General features: G+C 36.9%; 1 protein-coding gene across 1 annotated transcript in view; it reads right to left on the reverse strand.

Moving 5' to 3' along the window:
* The window catches only part of LOC134627455 (metabotropic glutamate receptor 4-like), a 190,832-nt gene that overhangs the window by 41,086 nt on the left and 126,118 nt on the right, over window positions 1-23,628 (reverse strand). Inside the window, exons 4-6 of the mRNA XM_063473539.1 lie at window positions 5,561-5,696; window positions 5,202-5,356; window positions 4,715-4,855 (exon numbers count right to left, since the gene is read on the reverse strand). Of these exons, the coding sequence (XP_063329609.1) occupies window positions 4,715-4,855; window positions 5,202-5,356; window positions 5,561-5,696 (432 nt within the window). The remainder of the gene's footprint in view (window positions 1-4,714; window positions 4,856-5,201; window positions 5,357-5,560; window positions 5,697-23,628) is intronic.

Raw genomic sequence — 23,628 nt, forward strand, 5'->3', positions numbered from 1 at the left:
AACACAAATTCCATCATTAGTAATGATGGAATTTCTGCTGCTGCAGTCCCGATGAGTGCTGTCAACCTAACGAGACACTTCATGGGTTTTTTTGTTTTTATTTATTTTTTTTACCATTAAAAGCCATCTACATCTATAAATTTTGAATTAGCATTAACCGAAGGGCTGAAGAAATAACAAATAAAAGCAAAGTAAACTTTGCCAGTCAAATAATTAAAGGTCACTATTTCAGAAAATGAATGAAAACAGACTGTGCTCACATTCATAAATGTTACTGTACATGTGAAACTGTGCAATGCGCCGACTCCAAATCCTGCCCAGATTCTCTCTTTGATGTTTTTCTTTCTCTTAGTCATAATGCTGCAGCATGTGAAACTCAGCCCAGCCACTGATGTGTGGATTACCGCCATGTAAAGCCAGTGTGGACGTATTGTACACACGCTGTCACGACACAGTCTTGTTTATAAATACTAGTGTATGTGTGGAAACTGATGTATTGAGATTGGGGATATACACATCTGGCTCCAGGGCAGAGTGGTGGCTCGGTGGTTAGTGCTGTCACCGTACAGCAGCTAGATTGTTACTTTTATTTCCTTTGATTTCTTGGAGTTTGCATGGTTTCTGCCTAAAGACAAACTGCTCATTCTTAACTGTAAATTCGAGACAGGGATTTTTAAACTTTGTGTTCTCTAATTGTGTGCTGATCTATTTTTCTGTCAATTCTGTATGCCCCCCAAATTATTCCTCATTCCCAACTATGTTATGAAGCATAATGTGATTGTTTTTATGACTTCTCTATCTGTTGTGTATTTTGTGTCCTCACAGTGAGCTGTCTCGATTCAGTATATGTTTATTTCAGAGGTAAGTGGGGGCTATATGAAATTACAATAATTCAATCAAATTCAACTTTCTTTTTATTACCAAAAGAATGACACAGAGCTCTATGATATCCAGCGTTCCATGATCCTCTAAAGCACAATACTGTCACATTTTAAGAATAAAGAAAAATGCAAGTAATTTGTAAGCGTAAATTTATCATCAGATTAAATAATTCAAATCTGGGCATTTGAGTGTTAATTTTTTAGGTTGTTGGAAAGCCATTGAGTCATCACTTGGCCTCTTCTTTTAGAAGAAACAACTGATTCTAACAGTCCAGTTGTGATGATCTGCCTTTAGTGGCAATACTAGCTACCTGTAATTAAGAGGATATGGATTATTACTGCATGAAATCTGCAACAACTCTGCAGTGTTTGGCAGTAATGATGGTCATTATCATACAAATCTTATTTGCGTCTCTGGTTTCTTCTCTGTTGTATTGTTACATTTTCCAGCAGACTTCAGTGTTATGCTGTAGTTATTAATTAGTCATTTTGCTACTGTGCATACGTTAGGGAGAAATATTTCCATTAATTGATGTCACTCGAGGGTTGAGGCTATACGTGGCAATTTTCAAACTTGGGAGATTCTCAAGGGATCACTAAGACCTGACAGTCGAGAGCAATGTTAGACTGTTTCTTGGCAGTGTTCTTGCTTGCTGGGCTGCATACAGCAACTCTTACTTGATTTTTTCACACCTAATTCTTCTTCTTTTTTTTCACCTGTTCCTTTTATGGGTCACCACAGCAAATCCTTGCCTTCATGCCACCCCTATCCCTTGCATCCTCTTCTGTCACACTAACCCTCTGCATATCCTCCTTCGTGACTTCCATGAATCTTTCCTGTGATATTCCTCTTTTACTCGTCCCTGGCAGCTCAATTTTTAACATCCTTTGTCTGGTATATCCACTGTCTCTCTTCTGATATACTCATTCTGGGCACTTCCAACAAAAATCTTAACATCTTGAACTCACCTCCACCTCCAGCTCACTAATCTTTCTATTAGTGTCACCGTCTACAAACCATATATCATAAGAAGCTTCGCCATCTTGAAAAACTTCCCTTTCAACTCTTACTGCTATCCTGCTGTCACAAATCACTCCTGACACTTGTGTCCACCAAACCTGTAGTGTCTTCTTCCTCTCTCTTGGATAGTTGATAGTTACATACTTGTCTATTTTCACTTCCTCTGCTCCTTGTAGATTCCCTGTTACATCTATCATTTACACAAATGTATTCTGCCTTGCTTCTACTTTCATTTCTCTTGTCTCCAAAGCATACCTCCACCTCTCCAGGCTCTCTTCCACCTGCTCCATGCTCTCACTACAGATCACAGCATTGCCTGTGATCATCATCCTCCACAGAGACGTGTGCCTGACCTCATCTGTCAAACTGCCCATCACCACTGCAAAAAAAAGGAGCTCAGAACCAACATGTCCTGCACCATCCTCACATACTTCGCTGCCATTTCTGGCTTTCTCATGCAGTATACCACTGTGCTTTCTCTAGACCACAAATACACTGTGAAACTCCTTCTGACCTTCGCTACACTCCTCCATCAACACTCTAAGTCAAACACTGGAACTGTGCTCTTTTCTCCACATGAAGCCATACTACTGTTTGCACCTATCACTTATCTTCTTAACCTAACTTCAGCAGCTCTTTTCCATATCTTCATGATCTGGCTCGCCAACTTTATCTCTCTGTAGTTACTACAGCTCTGCACATCACCCTTGTTCCTGAAAAGCACCAGTAAACTTCCTCTCTATTGCTCAGGCATCCTCTCACTGTCCAAGACTGTGTTACACAATCTGGTTAAAAAGTCTCACAGTAGTCCTGTCAGCTTTCTTCATCACCCCGACTACTTTCCATGTTTTCTTTGCTAATCTCTTCCTTTGATGCAGTAACATTTATGAATGTGACCACCATCACGTCACTCTGTCTTCTTTACTCTGTCCAGAGAATAGGACAAATGCCCTCATGGCAGTATCGCTCACTGTGCAACATTTCTACCATTTAATCCTTGCCTATGTCTTCACTCACTTCCACTTCTTGTTTACACTTGTGTTTCAGATTGCTTCTTCTGTATAAGATGTAGTGCACCCATGTGTACGTCCTTGCATTCTTATACATCCATTTGTGTTCCTTCTTCATGTTCACCATAGTCATTTCCATCCTTTTTGCAAAATCCACAACCATCTGTCCTTTTGCATTTTTCTCCTTAACACTATACGTACCCAACACCTCCTCATCACCTCTGTTCCCTTCACCTACTTGTCCACTGAAGTCTCATCCAATAACCTCATTACCAATCACTTCCAGTGCTTCTGTCCTTGCTTCCCTTCCACCTGGTCTCTTGCACAAACAATATACCTTCCTTCTCTCCAGCACATGAACTAGCTCTTTCCCTTTACCAGACTACAGAGTCCCTGCTCTCACCTCCACACTCATACCTTCCCTTCTCTCTTGCTACCTCCAAACACAACTTCCCCCTTTCTTTGTCTTCAGCCAACAGTAACACCATTTCCACTGACACCCTGTTAGGCAATAGCACTAGAGGCAGTTATTGTTAACTCGAGCCCTGACTGATCTGGTATAGAAATCGCATGTGGAAACCTCAATAATCTGCTTGTTTGATTTTAACACCTGATACCCTTTCTCATGTAACCTTCCCCATTTACCTGGGGCTTGGGACTGGCACTAGAAATAAACTGGGTTCCAAAAGCGAATCTAATTATCACCTTAGTTTCTTTTGCTTTTTGATTTTCCAAAATAAATCTATTACTTTTAAAGATGCTATTATCAATATTATTTAGGGTTTAAAACAGTGCATGTTTGTTTTCTTTGAAAAGAAAAAGAAAAAACACAGCAAGAAATATCGAATGTGGAACAACATAGAAAGTAAAAGTGTTTTCTCTGAGCCTGTAGAGAATTATAGCCTGAATATACTCCTCCCTTCAGCTTTGCAGAGCTTTATGATCAACTTTAGATCATCGTTTAGGTGTCTAGCCAACAATTTCAATGTTATTGCTCTCTCAACTTTTTTGCAGCCATACCAAGTAGCTGTTTTTAGCAAAAAAAAAACCCTTTAAAAACAACAGTGAGCTGCCTGCATCAAACAGCATACAGACACGGTTGGTGACTAGCTGTTGAGCTTAACGGAGTAGTTAGCAGTTAGAAAAGGTAATGCAGTAACAAGGCTTGAATGCTAATAAGAGCTGATCACCAGATATGCTATAAATCCTATATTAAATTAATCAGCTTATAACTACTGCATTGTCTAGAACATTGGTTTTGGATTTTTCTTTGGGGAGGGGGGTTCATTTAACTTAGTTGCTCATTAATACGGTTTAGTTTTTACCCTGTTGCAGTTTTCAAGATAGGGCAGAAGTGGGGTGACTGTAAGCAAAATTTCAATTTTGTTATATGTTTTACTACTTAATAGAGGTTTAAATCATGATAAAATATGCAGTGACTTTTCCCACCAAGAGAGATCATGCTATCTACGGCTGTATAAAGTATGGCATTAAGCCCGAAGCTTTAAGCATGTAGCCGAGCTGAACCATTCACTTGTTATAGCTGTGTGGATAAACACACTAGACTCAGCAGAAATATAGAGCAGCAATGAAATGAGCTGTGAGATGAACTGTGATTTTGAAGACTGAATATATAGCGGTTCCACTTTTAATAGGTGGGCAATGCTGTCAAAACACTTTCCCCATGAGCCAAATGTGTCACCTCCCTCATGATACATCAAAAGAGGAATGTTTTCATGTTGGGTAAAAGTTTAAACAAAAAGAACACTGAATAGCTTTTTCTCAACAGGAGAATATCTTACTTGTGCACTTCTTGAGCCCAGACCCTTTCTTCACCGCATGACGGCTGAGTTTGCAGTTGAAGTTGTTCTCCCAGAACTCAGCAAACCAGATATTCCTTCTGTTGTTTTCCAGCGTTCGACTGATGAAGTAACGATCAAACCCTAAACAGATCAGTCGGTTCATTGTCAGTGATGCAGTCATTCTCAGTGTAAGCAACGCTATATGAGAACCGTAGCTGTCATGTGTTCTATAGTATATGACAGCAATAACTCAATATCGTGTGCACATTCACTTTGCTTCTTTTTTGTTTTTTGTTTGACTGAACTTTTTTACATCTTTGATGATTAAATGAGTGTTGAAGTCATTACAAAGCAACATGTAGTCTTCTGAAAGAGTAAAAGATAAATAGTTTTGTTTTGCTTGCATGGAAATAATAAATCACTGATATGTGCACATGATTTTAGAAGGAAGGGAGATCAGATGCTTGCATAATGTCCATCTCTGTACCTCTGATGGACTGACGCTTGGGCAAGATGGTGACTGCTCCCTCTGCCATCTCCTCCTGCTGCACAACCGGAGAGATCTTTGAGCCCCAGCTGTCTGAACCCACCCAGATAAAATGACCTGTCTGGTTGGCCTTTTTCGCTGCATGGAGCAGCCGCCTGCGAAGGTGAGGAAACAGATGTTGCCACAGATAAGGTCAGCATCCCAACCAGCTCCACTTTGATTTTGTTGTGCAATTCATTACACAGTAGTCTGGCAGACCCGCACTGAAACGGCTGTGTTCCCACATGTTTGCATGCTGTCTGCTGTAGTCATGTTTTCCTAATCTTCAAAAGAAGTGTTAATCTATTACCAGGTTATACCTGATATCATCTTCATTGGCAAAAAGTATGACGACTCTTGCATTTGGATTTTCTCTGAGTCGCCGGATGACCTTGTCGAACTCTCCTTGCTTGGGCTCCCGGGGAATTTTGACTGACTGGGAGATGCACACACCACCTAGAAAAACAAATATAGAGACATAAAATAATATGTCAGATAAATCTCAGAAATGCAAGCATATGATTAAAACATCAATGATCAGTCAGTACCGTACTTAATTGAGTGGTTTGAATTTAACATAATAGCACACGTGAAATTAATATGAAATTAAATGCTGTATGTTGCTGAATAAAGCGCGGTGGCTATTAAGTGAGAAACAAACTGTCTTTTAGAGTTTATTAAAATAACATAATTTTCACTTACTAACAGCTCTGATCAGGAAAATATTCTTTGCATTTTTGTGGGACAGGAGAAATTATCTTGCAATTAATAATTGAATATTCTGCTCACCCATACTATATGTTGATTCAGAGGATAGGTTTAAAATGTATGCAATGTATGTGACAGCATGAACATTGTCATGAATTTCCATATTTTAATAGTCAATAAAAAAAGTTGATCTAAATTTATTGAAATATACAGTTTCACTTTTACCTGAACACTGTTGCTACCAGACAGAACAAACACTGAGATTACATGTTACTGTACAAAAAATTGCAACATCTGAAAACCAAAAACAAACTCTGTCAGGTAAGGTAGCGTGGGAGTCTACCAGCACTTTACACACTTTTAAATAATTCCCACTGAAAATTAATGCTCATCCATGGACAAAACAGGTTTTTGTGTACTGTTAATGCTTGTTAACAATAAAGCTTACTGTGTGTGCTATTCTTCTTCAAACTTTTTTGTTCTAGACTTCACTTGTACAGGTATAAATGTTCTTAACTCTGTTTAAGTTATGCTGAAAGCCTGGACCTCGGAGTTTATGTACCAAATGAACAAGGTAATGTTTGTTCATTGTAATGCATACAAAGGACCTTTATGCGGTGGGACAGCTTTGCAGTTCTGATTTGTTTTCTGCCATATTAGGTCTGGCCATGCTGGTTAGTATGATAGCACAAAACACTGGCACAAAAGGCTTTTTTTGAATGCTTTGTTTCTCCACCGCTGCAGGCATGTTGTGAAGGTTGTGGTTATGTTGGCCTATCCGGTCTCTGTAATAAAACGCTGAAATATTATAGGAAGTATGTTCTTTACCCATTAGACAAAGCAGAGTTAGAGAACCTACAAAAGGAAAAAAATGCACTTTGAGTCCTTGCAAAGGCAACAGACAAAGAGGATGCTGACATGTGTTTTATGCCACTCAAGTGAGTTTTCCTGGGCTTCTCCAACAGGATTTCTTGGGTGAAATTTAGAGCGCCTCAGAGTGCCATGTTTGTCTGAACGATTGTTTCTGAGCTTCCTGCAGCTCTACGGACAGTAGGGACACTGCCAGAGGATCGCTTTGCACATACTTTACACTGTTTATCGTACACAGAAACACATTGTTTAGAAGCCAGAAAGAGTGAGCGGGTCATAACTACTTAAACAACTGCAAAAGCAGTGTGTGTTATTTTTTAACTGTCACAAGTTGCTCTCCAAACTAGTAAAAATGAGAATACTAGAATGCCGAATGAGTCTTATTTTTACTACACCTACATATATTTAGTTAAGGTGTGTGCACTTTGTAAAAGTCTATAGCCTAGACTCCTGCCATTTGGTGGTCTTCTGCTCTGATGCCCAGCCTAATGAGGGGGCAGCTAAACCTGTCCCCATTTAGCTGTCTAAAAAAGTTTTGAAGTCTGAGACAGAGTCCCTGTGTTGGATGAAACTGTCTCCTCCTTCCTCACCTGTCAGTGAACCTCATTAAGTTTGAGAAGGTCAGACAAATCCTGGCTCAGTCCTCAGACATGCAAAGATTTAAAATGTTGTCAGCAAAAAACCTGCAGGGAATGGTATATAAAGAAGCCCCAAAAGGGATAACAGCATCAGCCAATGATCAGCAGTGATATGCTGTCTTTTCCTAATTTAATTTATTTTTTTCTTTTACAGCACATCTTGGAGCACATATATGTACTTGTATTGGTACTTCTTAAATAAGTGTTCATAAAACTTTTGAGTATAAAAACAGAAATAAGGCAGCAGGATAACTCAATCCTGTAAAAACACAACCAAGCAGAGCTGTTTTTACTTGTGAGTCTCCCCTGTGCGTCATGATTTTATACATCCCACATCAACGTGTAAGGGAAACAGAAAGGAAAAGAAAGGAAAGGAAAAGTCAATATTAAACACTTTAATTAGATATTGAGCCAAAGCGTGCCACTAGCAGACCATCAGTGCATTTTGACATTGATTGTTCATTCTTCCACCATCTGGTGTTTTGATGATGGGGGTGAGGACGTTCTCTGGCACAAAGGTGTTGAAGATCTAGTGATTAGCAAGGGCACAGCATGTGAATCATCATCACACCATTTAGTTATCGCTCATAGCCTACGTATTCGATTCTCATCCTGGAAGAGATCACTCCTGTTGCAGCAGAAATATTGCCTGAAACAGGTGATCACTCAGAACAACATTGCACTGTTTTTTCAATTACCCTTCCCACTAATGGTATCAGTGAATTCAAACCGTGTCCCATTTTTTTCAGCTTGCCAACTGTCTCTATAGCGCATTTCTTTATTTTTTTTGCAAAATGTTGGTTTTCACAGGTATTGCCCATACCCTTTCGGGGAAATCCATTGGTCCTATAAAACACTACCCTGAAAACATTAAATTTCATACCTTTTGAATTTGTGCAAATATTTTGAATCAGTCAGACAGACTGACACATCTACAGCTTTCTTTTTTATTGCAGTGGTCCCTGGAAATATTTTTATCATGGGTGACCATGCAGGGATATTTTTATGCATTTTTCCTGCATTTAATGAAATGCCAAAAAACCCCTCACTTTATCCAAATGTTCTGTGAATTGATTTGTCACCAAAAGCAGTATGCTTAAAAGAGAGGATTATTTCTGTAACAACCTGTACATCTGCGTCACCCACACTCTTATATTCACTACTTTTCTTTTGCAATTATTCCTCCATGTAGATTTTTTCTTACTATCTATTTTTCCTCCGGCTAAGGGAAACAGCTATCCATGACCACAACACTTGAGCTATATAAATCATTAAACAAATCACAAAGACCAACAGCGATTCGGTGGAGGAAATATTCATTACGAGCATTCCATTTTTGATCCTAAAAGAGATGTTTAGCATGGATAAAAATAACACTTTAACTGTCTTAATGCTTCAGATCATCCTTTAGTTTATGGTAGACATGCTGCAGGATGTGTGTGTCTTGACTGCAGTCATGAGAGCATTTCATCACTTCAGCCATTTATGTGTGATGACCCACTTGTCCATTTCACTCAAACAGGCTCCATTATTGGTCATTCTGGGCGTTTACCAAAATGGATGGGTTTAGATAACTGACAAGCATTCAAGGCGAGCATCTCTTTGCAGTTTCTCACCTGCCACAGCAGAGGACCACCGCAGTGCTATCCTAACAATGTCTTCACTTAAATTAATGGAAACTAATAGTGACAAATAGCTGCTGTGGTGTCAGGCCAACCACAGCCACGCAGTCGGTCTCTGTCACAATAACTGAGCCACCGTTTCTTACTTTTCTCTTTCTGTTTTTATTTATAGTGAGATGCCTTCCAATGAACACAGACATGCGCAACATGCTGTTAGTGAGATAAACACAAATCTTCAAAGAAAATGTCAACAAAAAGTCATGATATCAGCAACTACAGCGTTTATTGTATTTGAACTATGTGAACACTGGATTCTATCATCACAAATCAGATTAAATCACAGCACCACAGAATGGACACAACACTTCATGAACAAATAACCAAGAATTAGATTTATACTGCAGGGAGAGGCTATTTCTTCTTATTCTTTTTTTTTAAATTGTAAAGAAGACATGCTAGGCTGTCAAAAGTGAAGTGATTTATGGATTTTAATGGCATAAATTCATCAGAAGACAAGTCAGGCAGTCAAGCTGCAGCTTTCTTTTCCTAATAATCTGACATAATTTACTATAGTATATGTTCACTTAGATATCTTGACTTTCCACATCATGAACAAGTGCAGCATTTTTTCTTATTCATTTATTTAATTTTATTTGTTTATTCTCTGTGCTTTCTAATATTTGCAGTCTTAGCTGACCAGATCACAAAGAGAAGAATGCATAAAAATCCCAGCTGTAATAAATCGCTACAATCAAAGTCATTATACTAATGACATAATCAAATTTACATTTAAAGATCAGGCCATTATAATGAGTCCTGTTGGCTTGCTTGTTAAATCTGACAAGTTGTTTCTTCCAAGCAATTCTCTTGTACTAGGTTCTTTTCTTTTTTCACATCACAAGGTGTCATGCTGATAGGGAAAGAAAACAAGGAAAACATCTTCATTGTTTTGTCAATATACAGTGTCAAACTAAGGGAAAACATGTTGAAGATATATGACAAGCTAATTAACACGTAAAAATACAGATGGGCAATAGGTGGAAATTAAAACTTAGTGAACACTATTATTAAACGTCTAACTCTTTTGGAGACAAATAGAGTATTGAGAAACACTCGTCATTTCCAGTGACGCGTGGTCACTGGTGTATTTTCAGTGTTTCTTCAAGTGTGATATGTGACCTACTATATTTATTCAGCTATTTTTTTATTCATTGTGTTACATGTTGTTAATATGACAAAGATCATTTAATTTCATTTGCTTTTAGTTTGTGAATTTGGTTTGATTTCCCAAAGTGACAGTAATAAATATTTTTTTAGGACTCGCACTATGTCGCTGCAGTTCTGTTCAGCTCTACGGGGTGTTTACTGTCTTTCAGCTCACTGTTTTTTTTGTTTTGTTATTTTTTACATCCCACAGATTTAATGATTTGAGTGCCATCAGTTTTTTTTCTGTCTGCTAAGAGTTTGTATGTTAATGTTGATCCATCTGTGCTGAATGTGTAAACAGAAAACAGCTTGCTGCCAACTTTAGAAACTGACAAAATGTCAGAGTTGTGTTTTAAGATTGTTTCTCTAACTTGCGACCAAATGTACAAACTGAACTTTCAAATTTACCATCATGTTTGATTTGCACACTGTACTGACTTTATTTATCTTACAGTGCTATAAAGACACAGATCTTGTAAGCTGTACACTCTTTAGAAACTGTTTGATCATGTAAAAATACCAATATATCTGAGTCTGATGTGTGGAGATATTTTTTTAAATCAGTTGGTTTAAGTTTCAGTTTAAGTTACTTAAGAAAATCATACAAATTCATAGGAAATATGAAAACAAATTCACAGGAAGCTTTCAATTACACTAATTGGCCTTTTTGTCAATGATAAGTTAATGATAATGATAGTCAGGTAGGTTATTTGTTTCTTGTGATGACCACTTGCACAATATACTACATGCATACATCCAATGTTCCCTCTAATTTTTCATGTGTCTGAGCGAACACACAAACTCCCTGAGCGATCCCTTGGACCACTGTGAGCAACAGCAGACGTGTGCACTGTGGTCACGCCAGCATCTAATCCATCCAAGTTACATGATTTATTAAAATTATCAAATTACAGCATTTACATTTATGTTAGACTACTTTCAATTAACTGCTTTAGCCCACTTACAATGAAAAAAAAAAAAATCTTGCTCATGACCTGTGTAGTATGTTAACACTATTGGAAGTAAAAATAACTTGAACTCCAATTTTGAAAACACAACTTTCTTTTTTTTCTTTTTTTTCTTTCTTTTTTTTTTTTATAAAGCTGTGACTTGTATTATGAGTCTGTGGTCTGGGAGAGAGTCCTGTAACTTTCTGTCTGCAAAGTACAGTAAATAATGACCAATGTTGGGCAATTAATTTTATAGTTACTTCTTCAAAAAAGTAACTGAGTTTTTTGCAGCTGTTTACCTAAAAATGCAGCCAAGGTGTTTTTTAAATAAACATTCCAAACTATATACAGAACAATCAGGTGTTCTGCATCAAATTTGATGCCACACAAATTATTTGTGCCACTCCAAAAAATAATTTCTGTCCACTATGAGATAAAGGAGAACAAGAGTCTGATACCTGCAGGCCTGACAACAGGAGATGTATCACTCCTGTAACACCTGTAACATTCAGTAGTCGCCTCATTGTTCTGACACACACAACAAAACTACTGACTACACTACACACTAACTAACACTAGAATTGCGCTAAACGCCACAAATCTCTCACATCTCAAAACACCGCCGTCACTCCTAATCCCCCCCCCTTCCTAAACATCTAAATGCCATGTTGCCATATAATTTTTTGATTGGTCGACATTGGTCCGTCAATTGTTCCGTCTGTCCTGCTCACATCTCCAATGGTTGTACACGTTGTCATTAACGTGGCTTCACTCCACATCAGCCACGCTGCTTTGCTAGCTAAAACACCGGTGTCGGCACATAAGGACGCTGTCATAGCCTGTCAACGACGTTGATTGGCTGCGTATATACGAATGTGAATCGCATCATTGGCTGGACTATGGGATAAGGTGGCATCGTTCTAATCCCATACGGGAGAAGCCAGTCACTTACTGACTAACACTGCAAAACAGAATTGTTAAAGTATTAATTTTAATTTCAATTCAGGTTAGATTTTTTTTCTGTGCGCAGAGACCGTGCCAGTAGTGCGCAATTGCACACGCCTGCAGCTTAGAGGGAACATTGCATACATCCCAAGCCAAGCCATTAACCATGTTACTTACTGTATGTAGTTTCAGATGTCTCAGATTTGTCATCACGACTACTTTGGATTGCTCAGGTATGCCTGTATAATCCAAAACCCAGGACTTGTAAAACACTTTTCTATTCCTTGTCACTTGAATTTTGTTTTGTTTCCTCAGGATACAACCATTTCTGGAAATTTCAGCATTTTTCTTTGTCTGGTGCACAGTGACATACAGTGGTCTTAAGATTTTTTTTAGATTGTCTCAACATTTCAGTCTTGTACCTTTGATTTGAAGATTTCACAACAATAGCAGGTTTGATTTTGTTATCCCTGCATGCAAGGGTGTAACAGGTAGACATTTTCTCTTTCTCTCAGCAAATATTATTACTGCTAGGAAATTGAAAAACTTGTTGACTTCATAGAGTATGCACCTCAGATGGTGCATCTTCACCTGGTTGATCGTCGACTGCAGCTCTGGCATAGCTGCCATGATTAGTATCTTGCCCAGGAATGATAATGTCATCAGAATGAGAAGATAGTTCCAACTCATCAATCCTTTAACCTCTAACTGTGGCCTTCAGCTCATGAACCATTCAGCACCATTAGGCCCATGAGGTTAAGAATAACAACATTGTTTATAGTATAATTTAGTACAGTGATCTTGACTTTTTGGAGAAAAAAAAACCTGTGAAAGACAAAAATGTGTTAAATCACCATCCTGCAACAACTAAGCCATCATTTGTGGAATTTCTGTATTTCCCATTTAAATCTAAGAGGTTCTGACTCTTTTGGATTCTGACTGTAAAGAGTTAACTTGAATTTGCGAATTTGAATGTGCACAGCAACAGATTTGCTATTTTCACCAATTTACTGTATCAGACCTAATTGCTGTATTATCACAAACAGACTGACTGCGAGTGGTCACATACCTGTTCTTGATTTTCAATGAACCATTTCAAGTCAATGAGATTGCAAGTGCTTTGCACATCCTCACAATCATTTTAGTAACGTCACCAACCATTGTTTTCCTAGTGTGATTGTAGCATAATATATGCCTGTAAAGATTTTCATTTTTTTTTAAATTTCTAAATCAACAAGATCCGATGTTATTTAAGTATCCCCTTCAGTTTTTGAGTAGTATGTTTTGATGCTTAAAATGAGCAACTGCACATATGAATGAATGTCTGAGATGGACTGCTCATTTATATAAACCGAGCCCTGATTGCAGACATTTACAAAAATTCTACATTTAACTCTGAAATGTATTTATTGTTATATGCATGAGAAAATAAGGGAAAAATACAGATTTAACTTGCAGCCTGATGACTCTTCTATTTAATGTATGCCATTTTTTCTTAAAATAAAAAGACTACTGAGATGCAGACTCAACAAAGGACAAAATGTCACAATATTATCCTGCCTTTATTCTGCAGAAAACTGCACGGCTTTGTATTGTAATATTGTCGGCAGTGAACAACCACTGAAAAATCCAGGATTAATTTTTAAGGATAGACCTACATGAGCTGGCAAAGGCTTTCTACTTAAACAGAATTTTTACATTAGCAACAGCCCATTTGCATGTCATGGCTTTCATGTATTAATCTGAGGTAAACCATACTGTAATTCCCTGCTTAAGTCACTACTTGTACAAACTGTGGTGAGCTTGCTAACCTTGCAGCAGTCCTATAAAAAAAACAACAACTGCTTTTTAATTCCACTACAAACTCTCTCTTCCTGCTCTCTTCCCAAATTTGAATGCATTATGTAAAGAACTCTTTGTCAGTGAAGTTATTTCACAAAAATAAATCAGGTAGGACACAGACGTCCTCACAGTAAACATAGATAGCACTGAATCCCAAATAGTCATCAGACTGCTGGATTAATGAGGAATAGAGAAAGTAATCTCACAGAGGTCAGCCCTGAATGGATTCATATTGTATGTAGACTTATGATATAACAGTTGCAGAAAAATACATTTAAAAAGACAAATGTGAACTTTTCACCATTATAATGTTCTCAAGAGCTGTACTGTGGTTTTACAAATGAAATGTGAAAAGCAGAAAAGTCAGAAAAGTTCAAGGAAGAGGGAACTGACAAAATATTCAAAGGAGAAAACCAGATCCTGAGAAACACAGTTTGATGCTAGAAACTAACTCTGCTTGTGATGACTTTACCTTTCTGCTGCATTTACAATACAAAGGCAATTCTGCTGCATTTGCTGTTGGCATAGTTTGCATGAGGAGCTTGTTTTCATAGATATGTGAGGAGATTTGAAATAATTTCTCTGCAAATTATTCTCTTTTCTTGCCAAGTGCGCACTGTGTAACTTAAACTGCTGTGTGTGACTGATGCGCCTGAAGAAAAAGAATATATATATATATATATATATATATATATATATATATATATGGCCCACTGATGGGATTTGTTTTTCCAAAATGAATTTCCAAAACATTTTTTTCCAATGCATCTCCTACCACTGTGCCTGGTTGTATACTATAATCTGTTATGATGGTCCCATGCTCAGTTCCTGTTCAATTAAACCAACAAAATACAATACTATTAGGTCTGAAAACACAATTTGTTGTTTTTCTGCTCTACTGAATTCCCAAATTGTACATCTATCCCCTGTTATTTGTTCACCACACATGTCTTTCTGTGTGTTTAGTCTGAGGAGTCACTCAAGGAAGTAATTAATGTGTGGAACACACAATCTTGATTTCTTTTTTAAAGCTTTAGATGCTTTTGACTTTAAAGCGCTACTTCATTTTTATGCTTTTCAAGCATATTAAGCAAGTCTCAGACTTCAGTTTGACATATTGTGTTAAAACAATTGAGAGCAAATACACCGTACCAGTCAAATACCAGTCTTGCACAAACAGAAATTACCACTTCCATTACAGTCAATGATGTGCAACATATATTGTAAAATGATATGCTGAAAGAGCAACATTTGATGGACAATGAAAGTAAAAATACTTGAAGAATAGTTCAGAAACTACAAGAGTCTGTATCTTTGAGCTACTGAGCTGTCTTTTATTTGGCTCTCTTCCTCTGCTGGAGATTTCTCCCTGTTAAAAGGGAGTTTTTCCTTCCCACTGTTGCCAAAATGCTTGCTCATAGGGGGTCATATGATTGTTGGTGTTTTCCCTGTTTTCTTTGTGTCATTGTAGGGTGTTTACCTTACAATATAAAGCGTCTTGAGGCAACTGTTGTTGTAATTTGGCAGTATATAAATAAAATTAAATTGAATTATATGTATTAATAGGGTTACGGTTAACTCTAATCGTAACCCATGACACAGGTTGCCAACCTCTGGTCTAGACTTTCACCAAAGGTGAAGCTAGTGATTAGTTTTCTAGGAAAATCTAGATCCAGGTAAAACAAAAACATTTTTTGAAAGAGGTGGAAATTTTACTAGGTTGAACTTTTTAAAGTCTCACAATCTGATCATCACCAACTACACTAAACACTGACATGCATCACACAGAAATGAACACGGTATAAGTGGAAAAACTTTTTTAGTTTTATGGGCTTTATTTTTATACCACATATATCACACTATATAAAGTTGGAATCATCAGTATTTATATTATGATATGTAAGGTGAAAAATATATCTCCAGATGCAAAACCAAGTGGTATAGTATGCAAGTGTATACCGTTTTAGCATCTTCAGCTCATTATTCCTGTTACTGGATTACTTTCCAGTAACAGGTGGCTTGCATTGTTTTCTTAGTCTCATTTCACATTATTATTATTAATAAAAATGACTCTTGTAGAAACTTTAAAGGGGAATTATTATTAAAATGTTATTACTTCCAATCTCATACTTTTATTCTTAGATGCCAACAGAAGTCTTTTATCATTCAAACATCAACATAGTCCTTTTATTTATGTTATACTTGTCCTTAGCATATGCTCTGTCTCAAACGAGCTCATTTAACTCCTCTTAATTTAAGTCTAACTTTTAAATCAGCTTTCTTATGATTGGCTGCCCTCCTAAACATAAAGATTGAAAGAATGAGGCTGACTGTGCTCACAGTCAGAGCCCGGTGCTTGAGATCTCCAAACCTGAGCTTTCTGCTCACAGAGATTACCTGTCCATATGCTGTATTTATGCTAATTATTTTAAATTTTGGCTATGTTTAATTTAAGCATCCACTATTGTAAAATTATGCCTAAAAGTGAGAAAAGACATGATTGGTGTCCTTTAAAGCTAGTACACTGCTTATCTTTACAGGAAAAGTAAATACACATTTTAAGTATCAAACTTTTAATTTGGTGCCTTTTTTAAAACTAATTGCTGCTTTTACATATTTCACTGGTTTCTTTAGAAATTCTCAGTTTTAGTGAATTGCAGCTGTAGACAGACAGAAATAAAACATTTCCTGAAATAAGTAATTTGCCGAAGCACAAAGGATGGGTGACAGCCACCATCAGGCCTTTTGACACGTAAGTGTGAAAATTGTTGAGGGCTAAGAATAGCTGATGCTTTCAGTTTTGCACTTTATCACTCATCAATGGCTTCTCCTATTAAAAAAAGAAGAAGAAAGAAACAGAAACAAAAAACATAAAAATGTCTTCCTGAAAAACAGTGTGAGTACAGTTAGATTGCTTTAAAATGTTTTATTTCCATAGAATGTGTTGACTATTTTAGCACATATATATTTAATTTCAGATATCAAATATATCCTGAAAAGATTTTCAAATTTTTTCTTAATCAAGACATTTTGACAAATATGTCCAGTTACAAGTGCATCAGAGAGAGAGAAAATATTTTCTTTCACCTCTGCCATTCTCACAAACAAAAGAAAAGAAAAAGATTTTTTTTAAAGTGTTCCTATTGTGTTGTCAGCAGTATTGGCAGACAAATTATAGAAGAAGCGATTCTACAGAGATTACTGATTAAGTTAGTGGTGAGCCAAAATGAGCTAAAGTTTAAAAGTCAAGTCTAAACCTGTCTGTTTGAAAAGTTGACCTTTAGTTGGTATCGCCTCCATCAAGCTATTCACCATAATGTTTTTCAACATTAGAACACAGTGCCACAATGAATCATCCTTCAATGTTTGAGCAACACTGGATGGAGGTGGTGTCTGCCATATTACATTTAAGTTAAAAAAAATAATAATTATAGAGCTCTGCAATTCAGGCCAGCGAGTCTTCACCTCTGATATATCATCACAGATATCCCATCAACAGATGGATTGACACAGGCTTTTCACTAAGATCCCTCTTTCAATTGCAAGAAAAAGAAAAAAGAAGAAATGACAAGGCTGCATAATAGCCTGTATTTTATTTTTCACCTCTCTTCAAAAGTAAGGGCAGTGGTTTTAATCAAAACAATTGACTTCTGTCTGACCTCTTTCCTTTGAGTACAGTCCAGGAACGCCTTAGGCCGGGCTGAATCCACACCGTGCCATATGAAAAGGAGGCCTTTAGAATGTAGCCTACCTAATTGACTTTGTAATAGTGTCATAGTTCACTGCCACCAAATTGACTGAGTTTTCAAGCATGCTTTGGCTACAATGATCCCCTGAAAAATGACAAAAGGGCCTCCCAGTGCAACTCCAAATTTATCACTAGCAACAAAACGCTGACAATCTAAAACTGAATAGCAATGTGATTATTTACAATTGGTCATTTTGAGTAATTAGTTTAACATGTCACATTTCTTCTCCACTAAATCTGCTTTGCTTAATGTTCTTTCATTTGGATATTTGACCTACCTACTGGGGAAGATTAGAAGACATTAAAAGGCTATTTTAATACACTACTCTTTCAAATGTTAATAAATGAAGTATTTTTGAGAATGCATATTGATGTGTTTTGTGTAAAATCACACCACAGATTTTACTCAGATTTACTCAGATCAACAAAGTCTGTATCAGAGATATGGATAGGTTCAAAAAACCAAACTAATTCATTAAAAAAAAGAACGGTTATAGTCATTCCAATTACTGTATATAAAATCTCCAGGACTTTTAGAGAGACTCAAAATTAGTGGAAAGAGCTGTATGTAGAATCATATGATTTTAGCATATTAGGTGTCACCACCAAGAACGTGATGTTATATTGGCCCGAGTTTTAGCAGGCATCTATTTTAAGCAAAATCATTCTGATTTATGGATATAGTTTTGCCTGTCCTAGTTAGTGACTAGTGGGACGACACAGCAGAGCATTAGCATGAGGTAAAGAGAAAACAAGTTTTCAAATGAATACTTTTGAATATCAGATTTGTAGGGCCACACTGCAGAGAGTTCAATTTCAATATATAGTGCCAAATCACAACAGTTGTCTCAAGGCTCCACAGAAAGCCAAAAGATTAATAAACATATTCTATGTTAACTAATCATAAATTAATGATAACAATTAATTAATTGTTACATTTATTTTTTTGTGGTTAAAAAACCGCACTCACTTTTTTTCTTTCATTCAAACTGAAACAGACAACTGAAATATTCCTCAGAGATTTTGTTTTTCACACCTTTGACCTGCACTGTGCAAAAAGAACTCCTGCTTACCTTCAAAAGGTGCTAATTAAATGGGGGGGGGGATACAGGCACCATATGGAGGAGGGTGCCTAACAGGAGGCTCCTACTGCTTTAGAATTTCACTTAACTGCTCTTTCTCTATGTTTCTGTGGAGAGGAGGTCATCTGGAGTGGCAGACTGACAATGATTAGTTAATAGGTCTTCACAGCCCAGTGCTACTTTATAAATCAGCTGTATTGGATGACACATGACTCACTCACAAATCTGGCTACGCTGGTTTGTCTTGTAAAATTGTGAATTACTTCACAGGAGAAAAGAGCAATTTGATGTTTCACTGAGAGCGAATTCAGAAACTATTTGTATACTTTTATGCTTAATATTTTATTGGTGCTATTGTAAGAGGTACTGTGAGTGTGAAGGAAGCTGCAATACTATGGGAAGCCTCTTATGAGAGAAATGCTAAGCCACCAGAAATGATACACAGCTGCTCCAGAGTATTTTTGCAACATAATTGACGTGCCACAAGCATAATTTCCCATCATTAGAGGAACCTGTTGCCTGGGAGCATAGGGGCTTTCGAGGAGGAAAATCCAAGCCCTTAAGCTGCCAGGCCTGAAAGATAACAGGGCTGCAGCATCACAAATGCAGAGATTTGGGGGAATATGTGGACAACAAACAAACACATTTTGCAATTCATTATACTGGGTGGTAGAAATTGTATCAACCATTCTGTCACATATAATGAATGCAGACCTGGAGGAACACTGTCATATAAAATCTGCAAAGCAGTGAAAAATAAGTGCAACCTCAAGACTGATTTGTGGAGCAAAGTGTTTTCGAAATGGCCTAATAGTAAGACCGCTCCCTCTTTTCAAAAACTCTTCAATCCCAACTCCCATCAGCTTTTTGCCCTTCAAACTAGCTCCAAAACTGTCCCAAAGAAAGCCTCTGCTGGAGGAGATGAATAACCTCTGTTTATTTGCCATGATCACCTCCTTATTAATTAAACATTGACAGAATGAAACAATGGGATCAGATGTTTTCATCTTCTAATTGACTGATTGATTTGCCTGCTTTTTATCACCCCATGAGAAGTTTTTTTATGATGTAATGCCAAGACTGTTTCAGTTGATTTATAGAATGCTGCTTCAGCGGGTGCGCTGATGTGGGAAGGTGATATAAACATCATTTGTGAATTCATGTAGTACAAAAGTCCTGTCTGCTGAGGAAACTGACAAAAAAAAGAAGAAAAAAAATAGGCAAGTGTTTTGTTTTGCTAATTTGATGTTGCTGTGGAGTCCCTATAGAAAAGGCATAAATGTGGGCTGTAAAAAAAACTTGCACATTTTCAATATGTTTATAAATATCAACAATCTGAAGCTGCAAAAGACTGACTGCCCAGTGTGGGAGTTGTTTACACGATTTTGTTGTTATTGTTGCTGGATCATGGAAGCATTGAGAGCTTTCAGCCCGGAGGATGAGCTATTGTTGAGGATTTTTCCATCCTTCTGAGAGCTATATATCTACGTCTGCCTTTGGGATAACCGTTGTTCATGAAATGAATTTTGCTAAGAATACTTTTTATTAAAGAGTTGTTTGTCATTCTTGGTTAGGACTCTGAGGAAGTTTCTGACAGAGGTTTATGATGTGAAGCAATAAACAGCTTAGTTTCTCTCCCTGGAGGCAAAAAGTATAAACATAAATTCTCACAAACAAGTCTTTTGGTTTACATTATTGTTAAAGACTGTGGGATTTTCACATTAAAGGATGCTATTATAAACATTTTACACTCATATTTAATAAACGTTCATTTTGAAATGTTTGCTTGTTAAGTTCACAGCTGTTCAACAAAGTTATTACAAGGTACCAGGTTAAGTGTTTATTCATGAAATCGTGGAAATTGGTGTCCCCAAATGATCAAGTGGGACTAATAAATGAAAACATACACCCTTAGCTACAACTGAAAGTGTGATTAAATCTCTGTAGGATGTCTTTTGAAAGTTGGACAGAAATTATCAATCAGATAAATATGGAATTAAACTTTTAAATACAACTAAAATAACAGAATAGTATACAGAGTGATTTTTAGAAGCTAGCAATGTTCTGCTTGGAGGGATTCTGTCTGGGAAGGTTGATTTAAATCTGCAGTTAACTGTTTCATTTTTTTTTACCACATTGTCAGTGCCCAAAATAATCTGACCCTTCTTTGCACCCCTTAAAATTATTCCATTGTAGCAAAAACAACTCAATTGTTGGAAGATCTTCTCTAGTGAAATCCTCTAGATGCTGATCAGGATGTTCTGTGAAAACCTGATCCTTCTTTATCCTCGTCTATTGAAATGTTTTAGGATTTACAGTAACAATGTGTGGATACTAGGGAAAGCTGTTAAATGTGCCAGCAAGGAACTGAGCAGAACAGTAGACGTCAATTTTACCACAGAATACCCACAAACACATGTTGGCAACTCCTTTATCCCAATGAGAAGAGCGCTTTAAAATGATTGTGCCAGCAACAAAAGGGGACCTTTTACATTAAGAGTTTAACGTAGACAGACTCTGAGAATTTTCTGGGTTATCCTGGATTACCAGCTCTGTGAGGGACGCTATTCAGGTCGCCAGTGATTACACTCAGACAGCCAGACTATTTTGATTTGTAGCCATGCTTGCAATGTTGTCTTAGGGATTGTAGGATGATCTAAAGGGTCAGTCAGTCAATCTAAAACTTGACACTTGTACTGACATATAATAAGATATATGGAGATCTATGGCTAGTATTTTTTCTCTGCATTGTATTCAGATAATGAATCCTAATCAGTAGCTTTGTCATTCACTGGTTTTGTACTCAACTTTGAAGTTTTTTAAAGGAAAGAGGTCCAACGTATGAACTTGAAACAGTGTATGAGGTTCAGCAGTGAATCTCAACCCTAATGGACAGTGTTGGACACCAGGCAATCATTGCACCCACATCCCTAACTAACTAACTTTATTAAAAACAACAAACAGATAAACACTATTCAGAATTGCTATGTGATTTTAAAATGGGAAACTATGGGGATTGGCACACAGTCTCAAGTGGCACCAAGAGGAACTGCAGTTTTTGCACATTGGCTCATCATTTTTCTCCTGGCCACCAAATTTATACTGGATACTGAATACTAAAAGAAATTGTTTTGCTTTTTTTCTGAGCAGATTGGAGGTCAGATAAACACAAAGCAGTATTTTTTTTCCTCACAGCTCTGATGTGTAAAATTAATAGCCAAATGTTCAGCACTGGAAATAAGTATTACTCCTAAAATCCAATTTTAGGGCTCTTTTCAACTGAAGAACATCTTGGTCAGCTGAAATAATTCCCCCTCTTTAACCAAATTGATTGCAGAGTTCACTCCACCTTCCTTTCTATTGCTGTTTTTTGTTGTTGTTGTTGTTGTTTTTTGTTTGTTTGTTTTGTTTTAGATCAGCAATTTAAAAAAAAGAGTATTTGCAGCACATGGAGATACTTTTACCCTGGTTCTCTTGAGCTGAAATAATATGAAACTTGGAGTGGATCAGCAGCTGACCTGCTCATTTGTTTCCAAATTTAACAAAATAGACACAGCTGGTCACCTTTGCACAAGAATTATGAAGGCATAAAACCCATCAGTAATCTTACTGAAAGAGAGAAGGTGGTACTATTTTCTCTGTGTGCAAGTAACTTGGCTTAATAATGTACAACTCACTGTGCTTATCTGTGTGTTTCATGTGGATGAGTCAGCATGGCAGAGTATGATATACTACTAAAATAAACAAAGACAGAACTTGTTTACATTCCTTGAATGTCCTCGTTAAGTGTCAGCTTGTCCTCCAACAAACAATTACAGAGCATTTCTTAGTTATTCATAATTAAAGGACAGCCTCAAAGTCCTTTTACTTTTCAACTGTTTTTGATAAACAGCCACTGCACTGTACACACAGATCTTAAGAGAGAACATTAAAACAAAGAAGTCTGTGTTGTCGCTCAAACAGAAATAAATAAATAAATAAACAAATAAATCCCCAAAACAGGATTTTAGGATTCAGTGTTTTGTGTGCAGAAAGGAAAAATATTTCACACACACTGTGATGTTGTTAAGTGCTCAGCTGCACCAAACCAATTTTGCATCAAAGTAGTAAGATGAAAAGAATTCAAAGCGACAGTGATATAATTTTCACTGAAATCTCATGCTGCAACCTTTTCTCTGCCTTCCTGATTCTGCACAATTCAGAAATGTTTTCTTCTGACAAAATGTCAATAAATATGTTTAATATAAATTGTGTTATACACAACGCAGCAGTCTTTATCCTTTATAAAGCCTGACCTTCAGTTCATTATAATTAATCATCTGAAAAGTGTTTGTACTAGTTTTGTGCTGACATCCTTTTTATTTTTAATTAACTACAAAACATGTTTTGCATATTTTATTCTTTTGCATGGTCACAAGAGGGTTTTTTTTTTCTTTTTTGAAAGCATAACAACACTTTGCAGTGTGTCTGAAAACATGGTCCCTCAACATTTAACAATACTTTGTACGCGTGTGTGTGTGTGTGTGTGTACTTTTCATGAATATATTCACCATAAGAACATGTACAGGCTCACATTTAAGACAAATGCATTTATAAAAATAAATATATTGTTTCAAATATGCACTGATGAGGCAAAAAAAAAAAACCTTAGGACCACTCGCAGGTGGTATTCAATGTAAGCAATAATTATCTCATAAGAATGACACATCAATGTCTTTGATACATCAGACATTAAGTGTACAGTCATTTCTCGCCTGTGTTGGATGCCAGGGATGAC

The sequence above is a fragment of the Pelmatolapia mariae genome, linkage group LG5 (assembly GCF_036321145.2).
Source record: "Pelmatolapia mariae isolate MD_Pm_ZW linkage group LG5, Pm_UMD_F_2, whole genome shotgun sequence".
Lineage (NCBI taxonomy): Eukaryota > Metazoa > Chordata > Actinopteri > Cichliformes > Cichlidae > Pelmatolapia > Pelmatolapia mariae.